Raw genomic sequence first — 25,749 nt, 5'->3', positions numbered from 1 at the left:
GCTGCCCAAAGAAGTGGTGAATGCTCCATCCCTGACAGTGTTCAAGGCCAGGTTGGACAGAACCTTGGGCGACATGGTTTACTGGCTGTGGCAGAGGGATTGGAACTAGATTATCCTTTCCAACCCAAACCATGCTGTGATTCTGTCATCTATGATTCTATAATGCAATATGAATAGAACAGAAAGAAAGATTTAGTTGGTGTTTCATTTTCTCCTTAGCACCTCTTCCTCTGTATTTGCTTGTCTGTGCTTTCTGTCAGTTTGGTTTTTAAGTTCCTAATGGCTTGTTAGAGGAAAGCCAAATAGGGTATGTTGCCATATATAACTCAGGCTTGCTAATGGCCCTAAAAGTGGAGAGAGATAGAACCACAGGCAAATCTGAAGGAAAAGATACAAAATTTGGGTTGTACAGAGTCCTTGTGCTGAGATTTTTGCACTGTGTTTTAAGTTTTGAAGTGAAGTACATTGCCATATTTCTAAGAGTGTGTGGAACTAAGGCTGCGCTGGATTTAACACTGGGCTCGAGATGTCAACATCCTGGTTTTAAAAAGTATGCAGTTAACTTTCCTATTTTCTCCATCTTTATTTTTAGGGAAATGGATTTCCTTTAAGAAAAATACTGCATTCTGGTTCAAGGAAGATTGCCTCAGGTAGAAGCAGTGTTGGTAATATGGACTTAATGCAACAATCAGGTTCATTGCTTATTGTCTGTGTTTATTGGCATTTTTTCTTGGAGTTATGTTTTTCTGTTTTCTCTCTTTGAAAACAAAAATAAAATGCTGTTGTATTGTCAAGATTATTTCCAATACATGGCAAATCTGAAAAGGTGTTAATTTGGGGTTTTAGTGAAAACAGATTATTTCTAACCTAATTAGAACTCATGCTATATCTTTGTCTTAAGCCCTTAGTACCTGACTATTTTTATAGTTTCTCTTGCATTTTGGAAAATCCACATTCCCTGTAGTGGTTAACAAATTTCAGCTTAATCCAGGAGCAACATTCTTGTTGAACCAAGCGCTAAAATTTAGCTGGTATTCTTGTTGTTTGTTGTCGGGTTTTTAACCATGTAATTTTATTCTACAGTAAGTACAACTGAATATAAAAAGCTCACATGAATAGAAACTTGGGCTTGGTCAGCAGGAGGATTTTAAAAAGGTGGAGGGGAGCAGCGAGGCTGCTCTGCTTCAGTTTCCACCTATGGTGCCACTGGGACTTAGCCAGTGGGGGGAGGAGGTGATCCAGCTGAAAACTGAGTGGGGAACTTCTAAGCCACATCAGCTCCATAAAGTAGCTTGGCATGAAGTGGCCAGGGGCTGATGCCAGCTTAAGACAGGAAACAGAAAAGCATGATGAAGGTGGTGAGCGCTGGTGCCATAGAACAATAGCCTCAAAACAGATTTCTTTGTATTCTGGATGCTTTTTTTATGACTGCTGTTAAAATTATCCCAAAATACTTTTTGTACTATTCATTGCTTATAAACATAATACATAATTACAGATGTTTTCTTCCAGTCACATACCTCAACTGGGCTAGTGTCTGTTTCCAAAGGCTAACTGATTCTAGTATATAGGAAAAGTGTCGTACAGTGGCTACTCAGCTGCTTTAAAATAAACGGATTTAATTTCATTTCCAAGTTAGTTACAATAACGTAATAATAATGTACAGTAATGTAACAGTACAGTATCAACTAAATCTTAATTGTGGTCCACTGTGTTCAAGCAGAAAGGAAGTATTGTTTCTGATTTAAAAAAATCAGTCATAGTTGATTGAAAACCAGTTATATTTTAAGGGTAAGGTGTTGTTTTGGAGGTTGTAATTATTTTTTAAACATGATAACAGTGGTTTACCTTCTTAAAACACTTTTTAGATGACCCATCTCAACCAAAGCCAAAGCGGGTTTACAAACATGAGGCATCTTCTTCAAATGCACTGAGAACATCATCTGAGATGGCTGCTGGTGTGCAGAAGACCCAGTCTGTTCCTTCATGCTGCCTTAGAACTAAGATGTCTTCTGGGCGATCAAAACAAATAGACTTTCCTGGGAAAAGAAAACTTGCTGCCATGAGTGTGGATGCAGACAGTTCAAATCAATCTGAAGTATCAAGTTTGAATGAACCTGCTTTTAGTAGATCACCGGCAAAATGCAAAAATAGGAAGTGTCACTTTGTAAAAAATATCCTTTTAAAGTCTACTTGTGGTGGTGTTCTGCAACTGATGGAGGCTGCTGCTCTACCTAGACATGATTCTTCTCTCCCAGAGGAATACCTCAACTCAAGCCATGAAAATGAGAAAAATAACTGCTCCTCTGTTGGTTTGTCATCTTCATATTCTGCACACAGTCCCGGTAAGAATAACCACATTTCAGTTGTGGATACCAAAGAGAATCAATTACAGGTGGCTAACTCATGCTTTTTCTTGGAAAAGTCCCCTCCTTTTTCTCAGGAAAAAAGTGCTGTGTTGCCTTCTCTTCATCACTTAACACATACAAAAGGGATGAAATCTCATCCCCAGAGCACTGGCTTATCTCAGGTATTGGATGCTAAGAAAGAGCAAGATGGGAAAAGAACAGAAAGATGTGCTTACAGTATTCAATCCAACAACAGGTTTTCACAAACAAAAGATGAGACTTCTGAAAGTGCTTCTGGTTCAGTGGAAGGATCTAGGAAACTGGCACTCTCCAAAGGTACTGGTAAAAGTGTTCCCCGTTCGTTGTCTTTTAAGGAAGGGCGCATGGACAGTGGCTCTACATCTTCACAACCCCCGAGGGATTTGAAAGTTGAAAGCACCTGTAAGTCCAAGTCCAAGCTGAGTGGAAAATCCAAAAGCAGCTTTGACAGCGAAGATGAAAGTTTGGAATGCAATCTAGATGATGATGATGATGATGAAGTACTTGTGCCACTGCAAGAAATCCTCTTTTCAAGTTCCAAGCCACAGGCAGGTAACCCGGAAGAATCTTCTGACAGTCTTTCTCCCGTCAATACGAGTCCATTACTGAAGCTTCATGTAAGTGGCTAAAAAAAAAACCCCAAACAAATCCCCAAGAAAGCATTGCATCAGATTTGTTCTGTTGTATTTTTTAGTGATTGGGCTTTTTTTTTTTCTCCTTTATTCATAATGCTTGGAAAATTGGAGTTCCTTGCCTGTAAAACTGGTTACTCAGCTGAAGAGTCCTATGCTGCACAGTGCAGTGTAGTCAGAGAAAGAGAGAACTCATTACTATGTATGTCCTTGGAATGGCTGAAAATGGTTTGTGCAGCCAGATTACATTACCTGTATGCCTTCTAGTGGTTTTTAGGAGTTCTGTTTTTGTTTGTTCCCTCTAAAGAAAAAGGCAGGAGACTACATTTAGAAGATATGTGGATTTTTGAGTTGAGGTTAACTAGAGGAAATTGATTTAAATGTTGAGAGACCTGTGTGCTAGACTCCAGTCCTATATCCTTGATACAGTCTATAATTGTCAGAGCTCTGTGTACAAGTTCTTGATCTGCAAGCGTGATGTTTTCTTTGAGGCTGAATTTCATGGATATTGGAAGTATTTTAGTATTTCAAAAAGCCTAATGACTTCTGCTCACAAGGACCAGTGGTTTTCAGCTTACAGAATATTATGCTGATGAATTGATCTGTGTTATTAAGATAGCCTATTTGTTCAGTAATACCTTGTCAAATGGTGGTTTTGGAGTTTTACTGTAAAATAATGTTTTAATTAGGAAGGTACTGCAGTAGGACTTTGTGTGACATTCCTGACAAAGTTGGTACAGGTGGGAAATGGCTGTGTTTAAATAAGATTCAGTACTGAATGTGGCAGGGTTGGAGTTAATTTTGTTTAGAACAGCTGTATGGTGCTGTGTGTTTTGGATAAAAATGGTGTTGATGAGAAACCAGTGTTCTGACTGCTGTGGAGCAGTACTTGAGCAGCATAAAGACTTTTTCTTCCCGCTCTGCCTCTGCAGTGAGTAGGCTGGAGTGGTCAAAGAGTTGGGAGGGAACAGAGGCCGGACAGCTGAGCAAAGGGATGTATGTATTCCATGCCACACAGCGTCATGCTCAGCAATAAAAACAAACCAGGAAGAGCTGGTCTGGCACATTGCCATTACTCAGAGCTGGGCATCCTGCTTGTGGGAGGTGCTGAGTGATTGCCTTTGCATTATTTTTCTTTCCCTGCTTATCCTCTTTTTCTTCACTTATTAAACTTTATCTCAACCCAGGAGTTTTCTTGCTTTTGCTGTTACTCATTCTCTTGCACCACTGGATGGGGAAAGGAACAAGCTGTGTGGTGCTGAGCTACGGGCTGGGGTCAGCCCACCACTGTTTTGTAGAGTGGAAAACAAACAGCAGCATATGTGTACACTGTCTTCCTCTCCTGGTTTTAAAATTCTGAAGTGGTTTATTTAAAATTTAAACATGGAGGGAGATTTAGATTGGATATAAGAAAGAAATTCTTTACTATGAGAGTGGTGAGGCACTGGAACAGGCTGCTTGAGGAGGTTCTGGCTTCCCAAAGAAGTTGTGGCTGCCCCATCCACAGCAGTGTTCAAGGCTAGGTTGGACAGAGCCTTGAGCATTCTGGTCCAGTGGGAGGTGCCCTTGCCTGTGGCAGAGGGGTTGGAACTACATGATCTTAAGGTCCTTTCCAGCCTACCTATTATATGGTTATATTATTTGTTTACTAGTTACTGTTTCTGTAGGCAGACATTGAACAGCCATAATTATTTTAACTGGCCTTAAAATTCATTAAGCAAGCATGTCATAGTCCAGAATTCTGTGGCTACAAGCATATCCCACCATATCAGCCAACATGTCCACATAATTAATTGTTAATGCTGATAAACAGATGTAGACTAGATCAGATGTTTGAGAAACATATATGTGACCACAGCAGTTGGCCTATCCTGCTTCTGCATAATTAATGGCCAAGTAAGACAGCACAGTTAAGAACTGTCCCGAAATTTCCATGACCATGGGTTTGGCATATACTAGGATTCTTCCCTTGCCTTGTAAAAAGGGGCACATGTGCACATTGGCATAAAATCTTGATTTCACAATTGTTCACCAGTCATTATAGACGTATTAACTAGATAGAAAGTAAGGTTGGAGGACTTCAGCTTTCCCACAAGATTTCCCATATAAAGATATGTCGCTTGTTATGTATGAAAGCTATTTTCAAATACCAAAGTAGGTGCTGTATTAAGTGGTTTTTTTTTTGTTAGCAGGTGACACTAGCTTTTGTTGCCTTCAAGTAATAGAAAATCCCCGATTGAGAGGGAGTGCTGTTACTGAATTGTGTTCTCCTAAAATGAATGAGCTCATAGGAAGAAGCTTTGTCTCTGGTAAGAGGCTACCAAATTAAGAGGGTATTGTCAGAAGGGTTGTCCAAAGAAGCAAATCATGGCCATAAAAGACTTAAAGTCTGTATTGTCTGCTACTGAATAAAACACTGGCTACTGAAAACCATACTAATTTTGTTAGTGGTTAAGACTTTCTTTGTGTGTTGTTTTTTAAGTCTATTTATTAGCTGCTTGATTTGGGTTTGTATTAGGATTTAGGAAGCTTTGTTTTGTCTGATGATTTTTGGAGATGATTTAGCCAACACTGGTGCTTTGCCGTTTAGGGACTTCTGAAAGTAACAAAGGTGCTGAATCATTTTTGGAGTTTTTTGTCTCATGCACAAGAATGGGGATTCTCAGGGTCTTGGGGAATGATAGTAATAAAGCAGTGAGGTGAAAGGTTTCTGATGCTGGTATTCCTTGTGAAGGTTAGCTGGAGGTCAGCCACAGGGAGAGAGGCAGAGACTTCCTTTTCTGTTCCATTGTGAAACACAGTTGAATAATGGAGAGACACTTGATAATTGTCACAGGACCAAGAAACCTAAACTGTCAATTTTGCTGTTTTCAGGATCTCCTGAAAAACTTCTTTGAGTTTTTATCTTCAAGTAAGATGTCATTAAAATTGGAGGTTTCTGTTTTGATCATGCTTATTGTCTAACATGAAATGAACTGATACCTTGTGATACTTTCTAAATCTCTATTTCATTTACAGTTGTCTCAGCCTCCTGTTGTTAGCCAGGTGTCATATGTGAACAGCCTAGAATACCTCTTGAAGGAGAAAGAAGAATCAAAAAGGTTTGTTTCTTAAAGCTGCTTTGAAATATTTGGGCCAGAGTTGTAGAAGCTCAGTTACCTTACCCCCCAAAACTGATGGAGTTTTTGTAGCAGCAAGCTAAGCTTTGCCTGCTGATACCACCAATATATGTCTGGTGGGACCTACAAGTATGGCTTAACTGTAAAAGCTGAATGACATGCTCCTTCCAAGCAATAATGAGTGATTTGTTATACATCTGCCTACCCTCCAAGAGCCAGACTAAATTTACTGATGCCTTCATTGTAGGTCACTGAGCCAGCTAGCAGCTGCTGCACAGGCATGAAAATAGAAGGATTTTATGTAGACTGACGGTACTAATTTCTGCAGAGGCATTTGTAATTTAGTTGTTTTTTCCAAAGTTGTATAGACTCTTGGTATCTTGAGTAGCTATGCAGTTCAGTGAACAGAGCTAATGAGTGTTCCTGCAAGAGACCTTTTGGGTAGAAAGTGTAATGGGTAATGTGCCTAATACCAATAATGGCAGGCAGTGGTGATGGGTATATATGTGTATGATTAACTGTTCTCATTAAAGAATCTGACCCTAATAACTGTGGACTGACTGACTATGGAGTAGCAAATGTTCCTATAACTAATACTGTTTAGCAAACAAAATACTAGTATGATGTTAAAAAAAAACCCAACCCCACAACAAAAAATAAACAAACCCCCAAATTAAAAAAACAACGAGAAGTTTGAAAGTTTTGTGCAATTACAGCAAATTCTATCAGAAGTTGGCTGAATGTATTTGTCTTTGACAAACTAGTGATTAATTGTGCTGTTGGGAATTTGTTGGGGTTTGGGAAACATAGAGTTTGTATCTTGGAATTAGCAAGATGCTTAGCTTTTATACAGATACAATGTCTCACATGCTTTTGCCATACCTAATGGGCTACTGGCTCCTGGATTCACATTCAGAGCTTCAATTTTGTTAATTTCTGTTGTAAATGCCAAATGGTGATGATAAATTCTGCTGCTACTGTTATTTCAGGATAGATGAACTAGAAAAGCGGTTACAGGAAGACCTACAAGGAAAGGAAGCTGGTTCTTCAGATGGAGAAGATGAGGAGAATGCCACTGGAGATGAAGATCTCTCAGAAGAACACAGGTCCTTCCAGCTCCTAAACCAATTAAATCTAGTTCTTCACTTTTCTAGCCTTTTTTTTCTAATCTCCCTCCATCAGTTCTTAATATGTTTAATGTGAACCATTTTTACTGCCTTCTGGGGTTGGGTGGGTTTTCTTGGACAGTGCTGTCTTAACAATTCAGCTTTCACATAAGGCTGATATTCACATCAGCTGAAAATAACTGTCTCAACTTGCAAATAGCCTCTAGATGTTTAAATTCATAAAAGCAATTTTGAATTTTACAGGGCATTTATAAAGAGGTTTTCAGTAGTAACTCATGCCATACCTGACTACCACCCTGGAGAAGATATATTTGATTTATCAGCCTCTGGGAAAATCTTCAGTCAACATGACCTGGACTTCAGGAATTTTCACTTCATCCCTCAAAATCCTATAGAAAAGCTACTTTTTAAGTAAGAATATCTTCACTCTGTTGTGTTTACTTGCATGTTTTTTTCAGTGTTAGCAGCTTTTAAGATAAAAAATTATCTCTGAAAGTAAATAAGCTCTGTCTTACTAAATAGGCAAGATTGACTCCCTTCTCCTGGAAGTCTACTTTGCAGGTTGGCTTTTCAGAACAGTGAATTGTTACTTGAAGCTTACTTCTTTCCTCCTCTGGAATTCTTGAGAAACACCTTAAGTGAGACATAAGAAAAAAAGGTGTTCTTCCCTCTTGTATATTTCTGCTGTGTTGGGCTGTTATTGATAACCTTACGAGTTTCTGGAAGTGAAATGTTAAATGCACAAAAGCTTAACTATCACAAGACAGTTGGTGGTAAACTGATTTGTGACCTACTAATGTTGCATTATGTCTACTGAAAACTCAGATGTTTTCCTTCTGAATGAGTTTATGACTTCAGGCCTCCTCCTACACCTAATGAGGGCTCTAGGAGGTCATGGTTTCTGACATCTGTTAGTCACTGAGCTAGCTCTGTGTCTGTGTGTATAGAAACAACTGTTCTATAAGCTATAGGGATTTGTATTCAGTGTTTACAAGGCTGTCAGGTTCCAAATAGCTGGACAAATTCTTGCCTAATACCACAAGTGCAAATCCTGAAAAAAAAATCCAGTTATTTGCTTGGCATTTTATTCCAAACTTGCGTCAGTGGAAAGGAGAGAATTGGTTTACTCTTAAAAGATTTTATGTACACATGTATGTGCTACTTTGGGTGTGAAGAGGAGGAGGGTGGCTTCTGATCTCTTGAGAAAATGATGTTTGTGATATACTCCTTTGGCTTCAGGCTTCTCTATTAACATGTTTTGAAGATCACAAAGCTTCAAAAGCATCTTGTGACTGGAGGAATGAAAACTAAAGGAATCATCCCTTGCAGAAGGCAATTAGGATTTAATTGCTTCTGCATTCTGCCCAGTTGGCACATGGATGTTTTCCTAGCCACTTGCTCAGACTGACAGGTCAAGGAAATGGGGGAAGTTAGGACACAAATCTCTTAGCAAAGTTACCTGTTTTAGTAGATACTGAGAACAAGGGAAACTAAAGGGTATGCGGGAACCTGGATGTCTTTAATTCAGCTGCTTACGGCATATCTGACTCCCTAAGGAAGGCTAAAGCTAAAAGAATTCAGTAATAAAGGTGATGTATTTTCTGTTCTCCCGACAGCTGCCTTTTGCACGTCACAGGGTTGCACAGTGAGTTTAGGTCATTTAGCTTTAGTTTGCCTTCAGACTTTTTATTTGAAAAGTTATTTTAAAAACTTTAAGCAGTGTTTTTTCTCTGTTGGTGAAGGTCATTGGAGTTAAAAATTTCTAAAGATCTTTGTTTGCTGTTGATGATCTGAGGGGTGGGGAAGTGCTGAGTCAACCACTAACTGATTTTTTTTTCTTCTCTTCCCCACCCCCATCTTTGTCTTACAGTTCCAGTGTAAGACAGCAACTTTCTTTAGTTATTAATGGTTTTCTAAGTTCTGCTTACAGTTGTATCCTGTGTCCCATACCAATTCTGAAGTGGCTTTTCCAGGTAAGACTGTACTATTTGTGGAGTTATACTCTGTTCAGGTATAATATTCTTCCTAGAAGAAGTAGTAGCAGGAATAATCAGGCCAAGGTTGTGAATTTGTTGCATTATATTAACAACTCTTTTATATTAAAAAGTCTTTCTTTCTGGGTTCTGACTTGTTCTCTTGTCTGAAATACTTTGTCAGTAGGGGTAAAATGCTAGGGATGGATTTTTCTCCATGCTTCCAAGTGACTGCAAAGCTGTACATCCTAGTCCATCTTCATATATATTACTGCATTTAAAAAGGACATAGTATGTTCTAGGTGAGAAGGGACTTCAGGACATAGTAGCGTGGGACAAATCATAAGCAAATGTTGATCTTGCCTCCTTCCATCCTTCAAAAAAAAAAAAAGAAACAAAACCAGAAGGTGCATACTGCAGTATACAGAAATGCAGAAGTACCATTTCTACATCTCTTGCCTTCTAAATCATCAGAGGTAACTGCATTATCAGGTAATTTTCATTTGGAAAAGGTAGCTCAGGAGAAAGACTGGAGCTGCTGCCAAAGGAAATGTGTCTGTCTGCTTTCTAGATGTCTTTCTAGATATCTGAATCCTTAGGCATTTACATTGTTCTATTACTTACAAAAATGCCCCTCTCCAATCTCCGTTCTATTATTATGTGTTCAAGGCCAGGTTGGACAGAGGTGATGTGGTCTAATGTGAGGTGTCCCTGCCCATAGCAGGGCATTGGAACTAATTGATCTTAAGGTCCTTTCCAACCCAAACCATTCTATGAGACCTCACTTGGAGTATTGTGTGCACTTCTGGTGTCCTCAATATAAAAAGGACATGGAACTGTTGGAACAAGTCCAGAGGAGGCCACGAGGATGATCAGGGGACTGGAGCACCTCCCGTATGAAGGCAGGCTGAGAAAGTTGGGGCTGTTCAGCCTGGAGAAGGCTGCGTGGAGACCTCATAGCAGCCTTCCAGTATTTGAAGGGGGCCTACAGGGATGCTGGAGAGAGACTATTCATTAGGGACTGTAGTGATAGGACAAGGGGTAATGGGTTCAAACTTGAACAGGGGAGGTTTAGACTGGATATAAGGAAGAAATTCTTTATTGTTAGGGTGGTGAGGCACTGGAATGGGTTGCCCAGGGAGGTTGTGAATGCTCCATCCCTGGCAGCGTTCAAGACCAGGTTGAATGAAGCCTTAGGTGACATGGTTTAGTGTGAGGTGTCCCTGCCCATGGCAGGGGGGTTGGAACTGGATGATCATAAGGTCCTTTCCAACCCTAACTGTTTTATGATTCTATGATTATTTACCACATTCGGACTGTGCCTGAAACAAAAAATAAAGCTGGACCACCTGTGAAACTGCAGCCTGGGTCTGACTGGCTTTCTGCTTTTGCCAAAAGGGAAATGCTTCGCTTCTCTGTGTCCTTCCCTCCAGCCAGTGAAAAATTGCCTTCCACCGTTTCTGTGAGCCCTGGTGTTCCTCTCATGAGGAGGAAGTGTGAGCCAATTCAGCTCACTTACAGAGCAGGAAACTATCCAGCACTTGGGGGAGATAAAGAAGAGTGTTTTGCTGGGCTAGTGAAGTGTTCAGGAAACTTGAGCTGTGCTTCATAGTCATGTTTTTATAGTTAAGAGTTCTATGAAAAACTGAGAATTCATTGTTTGGGTTTAGTGTTGTATATTTTCAACTTGCTCGTGACTGGAAAAGGTTATGTAGTTCACTCCGTTGCCCCCATGTTTGATTGAGGAGTTCAGTTAGATCACAGGTGCAAATGGGTTGCAAAGGGACATACGATACTTTCCATTTTCTTAACTCTCAGTACCTTCTTACGAACCAACAGACTCAACCTGGAGTTACAGCATTCCCATACTGCAAATACTCAGATTTAATGTATTCAGAGTGTCTTAGCACTGTGGGTTGGGTTTTTGGTTTGGGTTGTTGGGGCTTTTTGTGGGGTGGAGGTTTTTTGTTTTGTTGGGGTTTTCTTTCCTCCCTTCTGTTACTGTCTCTTATTTTACCAAATAGTTGTTTGGTTTGTGAGTGTGTTTTTTCCTTTTTGTTTGTTTTTGGCTTTCTTTTGTTTTATTTAAAAGCAAACAGATGCCATCATGCAGCTTGATGTTTGACATGTAGCATTTTTTTCTCTCTACAGGTGATGTCTGTTCATCCTGACTGTTGTGTTTCCACACAGATTTTAGACAGATTGATGGAGATAACACTAAAAAATGGTGAGTGCTTGAAGAACTGAAACTGATCACCTGAATGAAGGCATTTCCCTTCTGTTAAGTGTAGAAGGGTATTGGGGAGGAAGTAAAAGGTTCTGTCTCTGTGATTCTGGCATGAATTTAGACTCTTCTGTATGTTATGCACAAATGCTAGAAGTTGGTTTTCACTGAGTGTGCGCAAGCTGGTACCACAGGATGTGGTGCTGGCATGTATTTTCAAAGCAGTGCATCTGGTACAGAGTCGTTTAAACTCACTTCTGTTATTTCACAAATAGAGGTGACTTGGAAATGAGCCCAATCTGCTCAGAAGCTTACTCCCCTTTCCATGTTTTAGTTTGGAAAATCCAGACCTTAATTTTATAGCTTAAGGACTACAGGGTGCTTTTCACATAGTCAAGCCCAGTATATAGCACTGCATGGTTTACTGCCCAGACAAATGGCAACAGTGAAAAGAATCATACGCCTGCAAAAAAACACTTTCCAGGATCTGCTTCAGCCCATGCTGCTGCTCATGTCTCATGCATTTTGCCTTCCTTCGTTTGTACTCTTAAATATTCCTCAATACAAGTTCCTTTATATGTTCCTTATGTCTTCACTTTATTCAGATCCATCAAGAGTCACCAATTCATTTAAGCCTGATAGTTAACATTAGTAAAGTAATAGGTTCTCTTGAAGTACTTGCTCAGGTCTATCCAAATTGCACCCCATATTTTGAATTTTGCTTGAAAGCAGGCTGTGAGCTGCCAGAGGAGGGAATGTAGCCTGCTTTATTTTGTGCTTTACTGGCATTAAGCTTGGTTCTGAATGAACGGTTCAAACTGATGAATGCACATGCAAAGACTTAGGGCAGATTGTCAACTGTGTAATCTTAACCTTTCTGAGACATTCCGTTCCAGGGCTTAACTGAGGAAGCATCTTAGTTGGTGTTGGTTTTACTAAATTAAACATTCAGATGTGAACCTGCAGTGTCTTGTGTGTTATGTTCCTTTATATTTGTTGTTTTCTTACAAACTTATCTCTAAGACACAGAAATGATCCAATAATTCTGTAGTTGTTTGGAAGACACTGCATCTAGTTTGCTGTGACTTGCTCATTTAGTGTCCTATAGAGAATCCTCTGTACAGTTTGCAGACTTTCAGGTACAAGTCATACAAATCAGCCCTTTTTTTCAGTGAGCATTGTTGTTATCAGGTGAATGAATTCCACCTGTTTAGCACTTCTGTTCTAGAAACCTTGCCTGTTTTCAAACCTTATTGAGCTCCATTTCCAGTCCCACTATGTTAACACTCTATGTTTCTCCAGCATAAAATACTACATTAAACTACTCTCTTTTTTTTTCCCCCTCATCATTCTGAAAATAAGCATATTGTTCAGTGTACCAGCTCCTCGGAGATGAGAGCTGGTAGAATTGGTGCAGTCTGCTGAGCTTATTTATTTCCCTTAAGAGGAACATATGCTAAGAACTAAATTCAAAACTAATTCATTCCATGTCTTTTGCTTGTAGCTTCCATCAGTGATGAACAGTCTAAACCATGGATTCCTTCACTAGCCGATGTGTCAGCTATTTTTATCAATATGGGTGTTGCATTTAGATCTCTCTTTCCATTGCAGCAGCTTCAGCCCAACTTTAACGAGTATGATATTTTGTAAGTGTCTTCCTTTTGATATTTATTGCTTAGATCCTATGAAAACAAGCCTTGTGCTTGGAATTTAGAATCAGAAGGTTCTCCTTTATTTCCCCTCCCTTCCACCAAGCCATACTCTTCTTTAAGTTCTCAGCTCAGGTTTTACTAAGAGTAAATAAGCCAGAACTTCAAACAGTGCCTCCTAGGTAAGGATTCAGCAAACCCCACAGCATTGTCCTTTGTCCTGCATCTTCCTAATGGGGGTTTACAAGAATTGTTGCCAATAGCTGAGCAGAATTACAGTTAATTGGTTACAAGCTGGGATAGATGTGTGTGCTCTGTAACTGGGGGATGGTTTGATTTGAAGGCATTTTGAAACATGTAGGGGTTGGGTTTTTTCCCTTCAGTTTGATGCAGATAAGCCTTTGTGGACTTCTAACTTGTTGATTTACTGCTCAATTAGTGTCTCTTTTCTTAGAAGTCAGGTGCAAGAAACAATGAGTAAACACCAGCCAGGAGGAGAGCTAACCTCTGCCAGTCCAGCCTTTTCCAGTCTACCAGAGGACAATTTAATCAATGTGATTAAGGTGAGAGAACTCCAGTTAGTATGGAAGGGGTTTGGCTTTTGGGGAGTGGCTTTGTTTGGGTTTTTTTTAGCAAAAGCCCTGATGTCTTCATCTGGTTCTGGGCATGTTTGGTGAATAGATGCTATCCTGGGGTTTCAGCTTCACATTCAGCAGAGGTTATTGCAGGCTTGTTGCGGACTTCAGAGCTTCCTGACTTCCATTGGCTTCACTCACAACTGCACAATTCTGCCGCCTCCCTTTTCCAGCTGTGGCACCTCATGTAGAAGTGCATTTCTGTGTCCCAGTGAAAATGGGAAGGGGAGTTGATGTTTGTGCTACTATTTATGCTACCTCATTGTGTTAGTGCAGTTCATGGAGGTATGCAATCAGTCCATGTGCAGCACAGCATGAATGAAGTGTGAGCTCCTGCAGGGCAGGTGGAGCTCTGACTCGCTCCTCTGTGGAAGTGAGCTGTTGGATCCATGCATTAAGTCCTGTGAAGCCATAGGCTGAATGAGTGCTGGTCACACTTCACAGGCTATTTCTCTTTGATTAAAGGTTGTATGGTAAAAATGCTGACTTTGTAACTGATTTCGGTTCCTTGTGAAAGTATTTGAACCACCCTAAAATCATTTTTTCTGGAGATCTTTAACTATAAAATCACTTCGTTCAAGAGGAGACGCTTGAAGCATCTCCACTGGAGACAGAATACACATTTCTTGAGTAATTTTTGTTCTCATTTATGCACATGTCCAAGATTGTAAGTAACCCATGTGATAATAGTTGGGTGGGGGAAAATCTCTTGGTACATGTTTTCAGTATTGCATGTTTAGTATATGCAGTATACTACTATGTCAGTCTTTCATTCAGTTAGACAAGAATTACCTGCAGTGGCGAAAATCATTCCTACCCTTGTAATATCCAGGGAATATTGACATTGTTCAAAACACGAGCCTCCAGCAGGTATAAAAAAATACCACAGAGTGCAGTTACTGGGAGATGGGGAGATGTTAGTACACAAGTGCTACAATTTGATGTACGTTTTGATGTGAGGGTGGAAAACTTAAGTTGTCTTTGTACTTGAAAATAAACTAAACTGATTTCAGATTTTAATGCTTTTTTTTCTTTTAAAGTTTCTAGGTTTCTGTACAACAGTAATTCAAGGTGGATATACTGATCAAGAAATAATGCTGCTGCTTCTATTGCTATTTAAAATAAGCTTGGAGAAACAGTTAAAGCGTATTCCTTTGATAGATTTTCAGTGCCTTTTCCTGAAGCTTCTGATAAGAATAGAAGACTGGGATACAAAGGTAACTTCATAAATAATTTTCTTCTATTGGATTTATGAAACTGCAATTTATTTTCCAAGAAACTTCTGCTTTGAAGTTTTGTTTTGGGTTGGTTTTTGGTTTGGTTTTTGACATATCAGAAAAATGCTGCTTGAAAATATAAGATGAACAAATTGGGAGCTTTGGATTTATGTGAGGTTTAGGAGGAGGGTGGGTATACTGAATCGGTTTTGTTGCCTGACATTGTTTGCTTGTCAGGGGGACTGTTTATATTGAACTTCCTGCTATTTTAGCAAATATAAGATTATGCTGAAAGAATGACAAAATGATTGCATTAAGCTAACGAAACATAATGAAAAGCTGATTTCAACTAACGTTTTTCAAAATAGTGCTTAGCACACTTAACTATAGCTGCAATGAAGAAATATCTTTGTACACACCATCTCTCTTGTTAGATCAGTTCCTTTTAACATTCATGCTGCATATGTGTTTAGAGAGTAGATATGTGCTTCTTTACAAATAAAACAAATGCCCACCATATCCATTCTTCAGTGTGGGGATTTTTGTTGTTCTTTTAAAGATGCCTGAGCTCTGCCTGGCTCTGAGTGAACTCTCCAATCATCAGCATAATCTCCTGTGGCTGGTTCAGCTGGTGCCTAGCTGGGTAACACGTGGACGGTAATGACACTGTAACAGCACAAATATGTAGTATTGTTAACACCTGATTTATCTGTATAAGCTCCAAGTCTGGTAAATGCAATAGGTATTACATGCTGCTTTAAAAAATGTACGTGGGTTTTCTCATATGTTACAGAGGTATATGCAATCAGTAGCGTATGTGTATATATGATCATCTCTGCTGTGGAAGTTCTTTTACATTTTATGTGTAGTTTTCTGGGCTGCAAACTTCCTGCTGCCCTACAGCAAAGACAGACTTAACTTCAGGTTCTGACATCCATCATCTACTCTAATTCTCACCTGAATGACCCAAAAATTAATTTTTTTTGGGGGGTGGTTCATATCTGCATTTAAGTGTCAATCTGTTATGAGTTCTGTGTCTTTGAAATGAATACATTATAATGTATCTGAGCAAGGAGAATGAATTTGGCCCTCAGTTTTAGGCTTGGATGCAAGCATCTTGCAGTGTTTATTTGTGCAGAAGAAAAGCTGCCATGAGACAAGGGTACTTATATTTCACTAGTCTCGTTACTAGTCTAGTAGCACTTATGTTCAGAAAATCCAATTTAATAGTTGTAGGCAAGTTTATGTCTAGGGAAGCCATTCATAGCCTCATATACTTTGTAGAAACAGTTTGGATTTAAGAAATTCTTTGTGAAAGAAAGGTCTTTGAATTGTGTTTCAGGGAATTAAGAAGACGTCTTAGCCTGGTGATTATTTCAAAGCTTCTCAAAAAGGATGTAGAAATACCTGAGGACAGTGACGAGCAGGTACTGCGTGTATGTGGTGTGTCTAAGTTGAAACTTTAGAAAACATGAATATTATTGGTTTATGTTTTAATACTGTAAGCCTATTTTCAAAAACCTTGCAAAGTTACCATTACTAATTTTTAGTTTAGTATTAGAAGTATATTTGCACCTATGTGTAACCCGCATGTTCTGCAGTTTTAAGTTCAGTATTGTGTCTAAACATTCATTTTGGATGTTGGAAAGAGGTCTACACTTCCAGTCTTCCTTTTGTGCTCCTGTAGAGTCTCTCTTTGTTTCTGTAGTGTTGACCTTTTATTGAGGCACCCTACAAACACTTTTTTTGTGAGTAGTCAAAAATTACCCAAAGCATGAAAATTTCCATTTTAATTAAAAATCCCTTTTATGTCCTGTTCTTGGGGGACAAATGTATGGTAGTGGCATTCGGTTTCCAGACCAACTGCCAGTAAACCAGCCCAATTTGTTAACATTTATGTCTGTAGATGTCTCTTCTGCTTCAGTTTCTTGTGTACATGAAACCTTCTAATCTACTAACGAAGATGAGGGAAAGACTGGAGCAGCAGGATGCTGATGGAAACCACTGTCATGCAGAACTAGAACAGGAGGTACAGAGCTGATAGTGGGGTTTTGCATTTGTCTTTTATATATTTTTATATAAATATTTAATTATTATTATTATATAATTGCATCTATAATTTTGAGAATGCTTGTTTTAATTTCTAACTGAGGACAGTTCTGTACGTGGAACTGTACATACACTATTTTGTTGCTGCGTTCATCTGCATAATTAAAACTTATATTTTGATTATAGTCATAGAGAAAGGAAAGAAGTAACTGGTGTGTGACGGAGGAAGCTGTATTAGGCTATTTAACAAATGGGGAAATGGTCAGATTTTCTGAACGGGTCAGTTACGTGGATGTCTTGAGTCCTGTCTTCTGTAATCAGAGGACTGTTCTTCCTCCCTTCTCATGTAATCAGTGGGAACTGTTTGATGCTGAACCAGACCTTCATTTGCAGACTTCTGAAGGAGATTTACAAATCTTTTATGAATCTTTTCTCATAAACAGGTATTAGAAAGACTTAGTATTTTCATCCATCTAAAAATTGAATATTGGTTTGGTTCTTTCAGTCTGTCATGGAATCTCTTAGCAAGTATTTAGATCTAGATGTAGATGATAGGAGAATAAAGCCAATGCCTGAATTTAATTTTTGGTAATTAAAACTACAGAAAGTTTTGTAGGTTACTTGAGTAACTTAAACAAGTGGTTAAAAATGTTTCTGATACATGAATGTACTATTTCAAATCAGATAAGCAAATGTGTAGACATACTTGTCCATTGATATGGCTATTGGAGGAATTACTCCAAAAGCAAAAATTGTGCTGGATCTAGATGTGAAGAGTTATGACTGTGGTTTGACTGCTAAAGCTCTTTTGATTTCTCTCCAGGCATACTACCTAATCTACATCCTCCTTCATCTAGTCAGTGAAGCTAGTATCTTTGATCGTGTAAATTCTAATCAAAGGGTAAGTGACTTAAGTAACTCCTAAAAGTCTTCAGATTTTTATCATTAGCTGTCATCTGATAGATCATCAGTGGAAGATAGCAATCGGGGAAACTTGTTCTGGGGCAATGTAAATGCAGAAGAGCTTTCTCTGCACTTTTTGCAGAGAAATAAACCTCTTCTGCATTTCTGCAAATGGAGCAACCTCAAAACACAAAGCTGTGGATCAGCAGATGATTACAAAGTAACTGGAAATTAACTCAAACAGAAATTCCAAGAAGCTAAATGATCCTGTGAACTCTTGCAGTATGGCCGAAATGTTTCAGTCTAAAAGAAAACCCCTTTGAAAGTATCCAGTCAAATATGTTCAAACACCTCATGGTTTTCGTGCTGGAGTGCAGCCATGCAGCAAGTGAAAACTAGGACTGTATCTCTCCTGTTCTTTGTGGTGATAGTTCCTCTGTGCCATGTGATGCGATGTAAGCATCTGTTAAGTAATGCCTTCTGCTTAGACTTACAGTAATCCTGTTCAGATTTCTGTGATCGCTTGCTCTAGTTGCTTGCTGCAGGGTGTCTATATACATCCTCTGTCCCATGGAATCACTGTTGGCTTTTAAGGAATCTCTCAAATGAATTGTTTGAGAGAGCTAAAGCAGTAACATTAGGTTAACTTTTGGGGCTTAAGTGTCTCAATTTCCTGCTCAAAGCAAAAAGATAATCACAGATTGTGATCTGAAACAATTTGGTAAAGAAAAGGATTACGTTGTAATGGTGTTTTGAGATTTGGGGTTGGGTTGGTTTCTTTGGTTGGGGGTTTTTGTTTGGTTTTCTTTTACATTGCCTTCCTGAAGATTGTGGAGAACTTGATCTTTTTTTAATATAATTTTTAATGTTTCTGTATTTCTTAATGAAGAAGGAGTATTATTCACTGACCTGTTTACCAGCAAGTGGCAAGAGGGGTATGGCTGAGTGCTGTGCAGGTTGGGCTTTGTGTAAAATCAATATAACTTTCATTTCTGTTCCTCTTCCAGTGAGATGAGGTAAACTGTCATGGTCTTGAGACACCAGCAATGTTTATATTTAGAGTTTCGGAATGTCTCACCTGCTGTGCAGAGCTCTTCAGTGAGAGACTGAAAACAGGAATCTTATAAAGGAATTCACAGAATGGGAAAGATCTTGGGAACCCATTATCAGGAGATTATGAAGTTACAAAACTGCTTTATTATTAAGTAATCAGAAATTCTGAGATAAATCAGAGATCAGTGCAGAAACCTTGGCTATGTTTTACCTGCTTAGCTAATTCCTACAAAAGAAAATGACTGGAGTCATTACTGAAAAGGTTATTTTTTAGCTATTGTAACTTTTGAACTTTTTTTGCTGATAAATGGCACTGCACTTGCTGCCTTGGAAACGGACAGGACTTACAAATTAGCAGGAACTTTAGCAGGGCTATACATCCCAAATTTTATACTTCTAAACTCTTTTTTAAAGCTCTTAGATCTGCTGTACCAGGGCCATGCCAGCAGCTGATAGAGGATCTTATGGTCTTGTTTTCTTTCTTTCTTTTCTTCCTTCCTTATTGTGTATTTCTGAGGAAAAAATCAAATTGATGCATATTGTTTTTAAATTGCAATAATGTCTGAAAAAAGCTCTTAGTTTTGACATGGAGGATTCAAAGAGCTGTACGCTTTTGTCTTTATTTAGCAACACTTACTGAAGCTTTGTGGTGCCTTAGATAAGCACATAAAATGCGATATTAGGGAAGATGCAAGGCTGTTTTATCGAACTAAGGTAAGACAAAGTTGTGGGGGTTGTTTTGGGGTGGTGTTTAGTGTTCTTGATGTGTGGTCTTCCCTTATCTCGACCCTGTTTTCTCTGTCTGCATCCTGTCTTTGCATGTATATAAATATATTCCCATTTTCATGCACTGAAAATACTCTTTTTGCTAACAACAGGACTATTAACAACCGCAAAACATTAGCTTGTCTTCCTTTTAACCAGGTATCTCAACTTTTAGATCTGCAGAGTTGCTGTGTTTCTTGTTCTGGCAGTCATTGGTAGCTGGCTCCTAAGAGCAGAGGCTACATGCAGGGCAGGATACAGAAGACTGCAATACTAGCTTATCTTTGCCATGTGTTTCTGGTTTCTTTTCAAATTAATGAATTAGGTAAAACTGTTGTAGATTTAAGCCAAAGGTGTATGTGATGTAGCATCAGGCTTGGATAATTGACTTCCATTTGCTTTGTGGTGTGGTGTTTACTGATGAAATTGTAATTTTATGACTTTCGTGCTTGCATGCTGTTGTAGCAGGCCAAATCAGAGCAGTGATAAGTGACCAACATCAGCTTTGAAAAGCCTTGGCTTCTTCAGCTTTAAACCAAACACTTGCAGTTGTGTGCATCCTTACCTCTCGAGATTGTTCTGTTTTATTCGGCCAGATGAGTAGAGCATGGATCCTTTTACCAAGTTAAATGTTCTTGCCTTGGTTTTAGTGTCTGGGGTCACATTCACTTTAGTTTTCATTTCCCTTGCACTGAGAAGGGAAAATCTTCCTCTTTTTTTTCCCATCACTTCATTTGTGTAATCATACAGTAACTTCTAGAGGACTCCACTGTGCTGGGTTTTAACACAGCATATGAAGCAAATCTCAGTTCTGAATGGCTTGGATTAAACACCTGCTTGTGATAGGTTGTGAAAAAGCACAGTTTTACATATAAGGAGTTAATTTTGGAAGCAGGCAGTGCTTGAATTGCTTTTGTGATTGTAGTTGCAGGCACCTTTTCTAGATACAGTCAGACTTGTGTAACAAACAGAATTCACCCAAAGGATGAGGTGGGTGTTTGGAAGCCAGAGGCTTGCATGCTGATTCCAAACACTTAATGTGGGGAGTCATGTGCCTGTAATGTGTTTGTGTGGAGTACATTACTTTGAATTGAGAGTCCTAAATTACAGGGGTCTGGTTGGAGTTGAGGTGGTGATACTGTGGGCTGACTATAAAATTGGTCCCAGTAGACCTTGGGTGTTGGGTTTATCTGGGGTTTGGGGTGAGATGGGGGTATGATTCTGGCTTTTTTAGCATAAATGACTAAAGTAATCTGTCTGAACTTGCAGGTGAAAGACTTGGTTGCCAGGATATATGGCAAATGGCAAGATGTGATACAAACCACTCGGCCTACTCAGGTACTGTAATTAAACTTTCTTCTCTCTTTTCATATTACAGGGTGCATTTAACTCATTATTTGAGCATTTGAAAACAGCGTATTCTTTTAAAGAATATTTTTTTCTTCATAAATTGCATGGCTGTGGCATGCAATTAAATGTATTAGAATAGAGTTTAATTGAAATTATTACTTTGTTGGCTTCAATAAAACCAAGATTTCATCTTTATCCTTAAAAGTGCTGCTTTTGTAAAGGGCTTGTATAATACACTAAAATGTTAGTACTGAGTCAAGTCACAGGGCCTGTGTCTGATTATAGTTATTAGCAGACACTTTGAGAAGGACATTGGGGCATGAATGCAATGATGCACTTCCTGCTGTGGTCTGGCAGCATGTGACTTGGAGGCTACTTGAGTCCAGGGCTGTATCAACATATGTTTAACAGTCCTTGATAACTCCTTCCCCTTCAAATGTGTTGAATTTCATACAGTGACTAGGAAAAGCCTTTTGTGCTCTATGAAAGCAGCAGTAGTAAATGATGTCCTGATTAGTCTCTTGTTAATATTTGCCTTCATGATGCCTAGCTGTCTTTGGTGGAATAGGTGGATAATTTCTACTGATACCCAGAGCTCAGAGCTGTTTCTTCCACACTAGGGTTGTATGATTTCTTTTCTAATGTGATCAGGCCATCTGATTGAATCCTGTCTTGGAAAAACTTCAACTTTCTAGTAATGTAGTGATGCACTTACATAAAAGTAAAATTATACATATATACTTAATATTGATTTCAGTTAAAAATTGTGTCATGGACTGTTTGTCTGTAAAAACTATTAGTGACTCCCAGCGATGAGCAATAGAGACATAGTAGTTGTGTGTGTGACATTTCTTCTTCTAGAGGAGGAAGGAAATTAGTAACACATGGCTGCAGAAGCAACTTGCAGCTTACTAACTGATGTAAGTTGATAATGATGCAGCTCTTTCAGAGATACGTGGGGTTGATTCACATATGTGAAAACTGGCAAGTGTTTCTGAATAAAATTCTAGGCACTTGCAACACATCGTGGTGATCTCTGGTGAAACACTTGCCTACTTTACACTATCACTGGGTTTTTGACTTGTTCACTATTTTGTGTTTGCTCTTTAGGGAAAACTGCATGATTTCTGGGAGCCAGATTCATGAAATCTTGCCTAGTTCAGGGAAAAACTAACAGAAAAACTCTTAAAACAAGGAAGATAAAGAATGAATGGAGCTTCACCTTGATCAGAACAGAAGAAATCAGTCACCTGAGTTGGAACCGTGAGCTTGATACAGGCAAATACTAGAAACACAAGGATCTGATTTGATTAACATTGCTTTTCCTACAAATACACCATTTCTGAAAAATTGAAGTGGGTAAACGGAAAGAAAAAATCAGTTGTTTGTTGGGGTTTTGGGGTTGGTTTTGGTTTTGTTTGTTTGTTTTTTTTATAGATAAAACCCCCCACCCAACCCCAAACAACAAACCCAACCAGCTCTTTCTGTAGCCCTGTCTGAATTAGCTAGATAAATTTTATCCTATTTAAAAACTGAGGAAAGTTTTCTCATTTCTGTTGTTAATCACAAGGCATACTCTAAGCTGTATGACTTAGTTTTCTTGCCAGCACACACCATCAAACATCCATTTAGGATGGCTGGGAAAGAATCACCCCATGACAAGGAATGCGAGTTCAGAAACAGTGTTAGGCCTCCCATGTTGTGAGCAGGTTAGGAAGTGGTTCGGAACTGGGCTGGATAAACAGCATTGCATGCACATGTTACTCTGCAAAGCAGAATTGGTATGAGCATCCAGTGCTTCTAAAAAACTACAAAATACAGCAGCTGCATGTAAACAAGTGACTGCTCTTTTTATTCACTTGAGGGTAGAAGCAGACCTTAAGAGTGGTTGTGCCCAAACAGGTTAAGTGGATGCTTCTTTGCTCTGTGGTTGTGTTTTATCAAATAACAAAATGGAATTTGTTATGTTAGTGATACATTAATTTAACTTTCTCATCTTCAGGCATTAATTTATTTATGCAGTGAATGTGACTGCAAGGGAAGTGTTTCTGTAAGACCAAGTTATAGGTGAGATCTTATTACACCAATAGTATTGTACTGCTCTTTATAAAAGAGTACGTTTGTTTCTTACATACAAACATACATATTTGTTATCTGGCTTCAGCACTGTCCTAAATGGAGAACATACTAATCCTACAATCTCAGCTCAGTGGAGATTTGGGGAGATGAGCATTTGGTCCACCTATGTGAAAACTGTGCTAGCCACAGGAGGTCTGAATTCCTTTGTGTGAAGTCCTGCTGCACACACAGTGTGTGCACAAAGCTCCAAGAGCTGTTTGTGAAGTAGTCAGGTGGTGATCTCCTTTTGTGCTCTCCGTGCAAATGCCATCGCTTAAATCTTACTCTGTGGTTTGTCTGTAGGATCTGTGTATGTATGAAGAGAAAGTTAAGGTATTGGGTAGAAGCACCAACTGAGATTCCCTCAAGTGAGATTTTTAACAATATCAACATGTGCGTTTTATAATACTGTTTCCTTTTAAGTTTTGTAGATTGTTCTCTCTTGTATCATAAATCCCCTACAACTTTCCAGGATTAGAATGTATAATAAGACTAAAAAACTCCCCAAAACACCACCAACCTTCACATTTAAGTATGTATATTACCTGTAAAGGAACTGCTATGGAATGGACACGTCTTTCGGAAAGGTATTTTAGTTGCGAATTCATGCTAAATGTTTTGTCTTTCATTTCAAGTGTTAGAGTTAGCCTAAGACTGCAGCTTCTCTGTGCCCTTCACAGGATAATCAGCTTAGCTTTGTTCAAACAGAAGTTATGCTCGTGGCATTGTTGGGAGGGAGTGGAGAGGAAGAAAATCCCTTTTTTAAAAATCTCAACATGTTATTTAAGAATTGGAAGAATCTACCTCAAAGGGTATCTTTGTTTGGCAATAGAACTGCTTTAGGCTAAACAGAATTACTCTGTGTTGTATAGAAATAGCAACATCATCCTTTGCTCCTCCGCCTGTCTTTGATAGTGTGTCAGCCTTCCTTCTGATAGCAGTTGCTTACTCTGTTTAATATATTGTATGTAATTTTCTTAATGTTTATATTTTTTTCCTCACTAATGGTGTATAAATTGCAGAGTAAGTTTACTTATGTATGTAGTGTGTATATATTTTCTTACCCTGTAAAGTTGAAGTTGCTGTCTTGTATATTTTGGAGAAGGAAAGGGGAGGGGTTTAGATTAACAGCTTTTGTATTGCAGGTTCAAAGCACATTGAAACTGCTGAGGTCTTTTTCCAGATAAATTAACCACTTTGATATTTCCTTTTATTTAACACAACGACATAAAGAACCAGACATGCTTTTCTAGTTACGTGTCCCTGGATACAATGGGCACGCCTCAGCTCTGTTTCACAAGAAATGGCTGCAGGGCCTATTTTGGTCTTACGGCACACGTTGTAATTCTTAAGTTCACAGCTGATTAGCTTACTATAAATGGAGTAAGTCTTGAAATCGTTCTTGGCTCAGCCAGTCCTGTGTTTTCATGCTTAATGCCTGTGTATACATTCTGCCATTTTTCCTGTCTCCCCCTCCTGCTTTGTCGGGACTTCTCCTCCATCTGTTTTGTAGCTGTAGTAATTCCCCAGTTGCTTTAGTCTAGACATGGGTTAAATTGGAGTTCATGGTAGCCTTGCAGAGATGATCCCAAAGCATTGCTGCAGAGCCTTTACAAGGGACTGCTGAGCTGAGACCTGCTTCAGGACATCGGGAAACGAAATGGCAAACCTGCTGCCCATTGTGTTTTGCCAGATCATTTACTGGCCCCCAGCCAGACGTTACATGTGTTGGAAAAGGCTGTTTGCACAGTAAATGTCTTAACTGCTTTGGTTGTCTTCAGATAAGCATTTTGCACTGAGGTTTATCTTTTGATGTTATGTTGGCTGTATTAAGAGCCATGTTATCTCATTTCATGTGAAATTAGGTGCACTTTATTGCAGTCATCACAGGCAAAAAATTAAAGGCTGACTATAAAATGTACATTTGTGGCTCTTTTTGCCTTTTTTTCACACACACCCCCCCACCCCCCATTGTCCTCACAAGGTTCTCTATGGCTTAAAAACCCCAAATGCACTCAACAACTTCTGGCTTTAAATTGAAGAAACCTGCCAGCAAAACTGTTTGCACTTCTCCTATTCTCCCTGTTCCTGTTGTGGAACTTGGTAATGGATGGGGATTTCAGAAGTGATTAATGACTTGCAGGTAGGTCTGGCTGAAGGTCAGTAGGACGGGTACGCTCCATTGATGCAGTGGCTGCAGGAACTCTCTGAAGTCCCCAGAGTTGATAGTTCAGTTGAGAATATTGTTGGGAAAAGCAGATGAGTGGAACAAGTAGGTGAACTGCACCATTATTGCTGGGGGACCAGCTGGTGAGATTGCTGTGTGATGGGATTTTAGAGGTAGCATTTCTGTGTGGAAAAATGCCTTTTTTAATGATGAGGCATGGGTACTGCAGTGTTAATGTCCTGAGTGCAGACGAGGCAGGTCTGTCTGCATCAAAGGTGACTGTGCCTGGGTAGCATTGTCTGGCAGCCATCTCTGTCCCTGGCAGGGGGCCTGCCCCAGGAGAGGACAGCAGGAGTACGATGTCTGGGGGCGATTCAGGCA

General features: G+C 39.2%; 1 protein-coding gene across 4 annotated transcripts in view; it reads left to right on the top strand.

Annotated features, from left to right (window-relative positions):
- Positions 1-25,122, top strand: part of SLF2 (SMC5-SMC6 complex localization factor 2) — a 31,313-nt gene extending 6,191 nt beyond the window's left edge. For 3 of the 4 annotated variants that reach the window (XM_031053848.2, XM_031053851.2, XM_031053850.2), the window contains 17 exons: positions 593-692; positions 1,869-3,004; positions 6,038-6,120; positions 7,128-7,244; positions 7,509-7,676; positions 9,136-9,238; positions 11,390-11,465; positions 12,967-13,108; positions 13,566-13,674; positions 14,787-14,963; positions 15,523-15,620; positions 16,306-16,390; positions 16,870-16,992; positions 17,836-17,913; positions 19,596-19,682; positions 21,003-21,071; positions 22,194-25,122. In XM_031053848.2, coding sequence (XP_030909708.2) covers positions 593-692; positions 1,869-3,004; positions 6,038-6,120; positions 7,128-7,244; positions 7,509-7,676; positions 9,136-9,238; positions 11,390-11,465; positions 12,967-13,108; positions 13,566-13,674; positions 14,787-14,963; positions 15,523-15,620; positions 16,306-16,390; positions 16,870-16,992; positions 17,836-17,913; positions 19,596-19,682; positions 21,003-21,071; positions 22,194-22,229 — 2,787 coding nt within the window. In that variant the 3' untranslated portion in view covers positions 22,230-25,122. The remainder of the gene's footprint in view (positions 1-592; positions 693-1,868; positions 3,005-6,037; positions 6,121-7,127; positions 7,245-7,508; positions 7,677-9,135; positions 9,239-11,389; positions 11,466-12,966; positions 13,109-13,565; positions 13,675-14,786; positions 14,964-15,522; positions 15,621-16,305; positions 16,391-16,869; positions 16,993-17,835; positions 17,914-19,595; positions 19,683-21,002; positions 21,072-22,193) is intronic. The other variant, XM_031053849.2, reaches the window with a different exon arrangement.
- Positions 25,123-25,749: the final 627 nt, after the last annotated feature.

Source organism: Melopsittacus undulatus, chromosome 4 (genome assembly GCF_012275295.1).
Source record: "Melopsittacus undulatus isolate bMelUnd1 chromosome 4, bMelUnd1.mat.Z, whole genome shotgun sequence".
Lineage (NCBI taxonomy): Eukaryota > Metazoa > Chordata > Aves > Psittaciformes > Psittaculidae > Melopsittacus > Melopsittacus undulatus.
The sequence above is the reverse complement of the archived record's forward strand: the minus strand, read 5'-3'. Positions and strand labels throughout refer to the sequence as shown.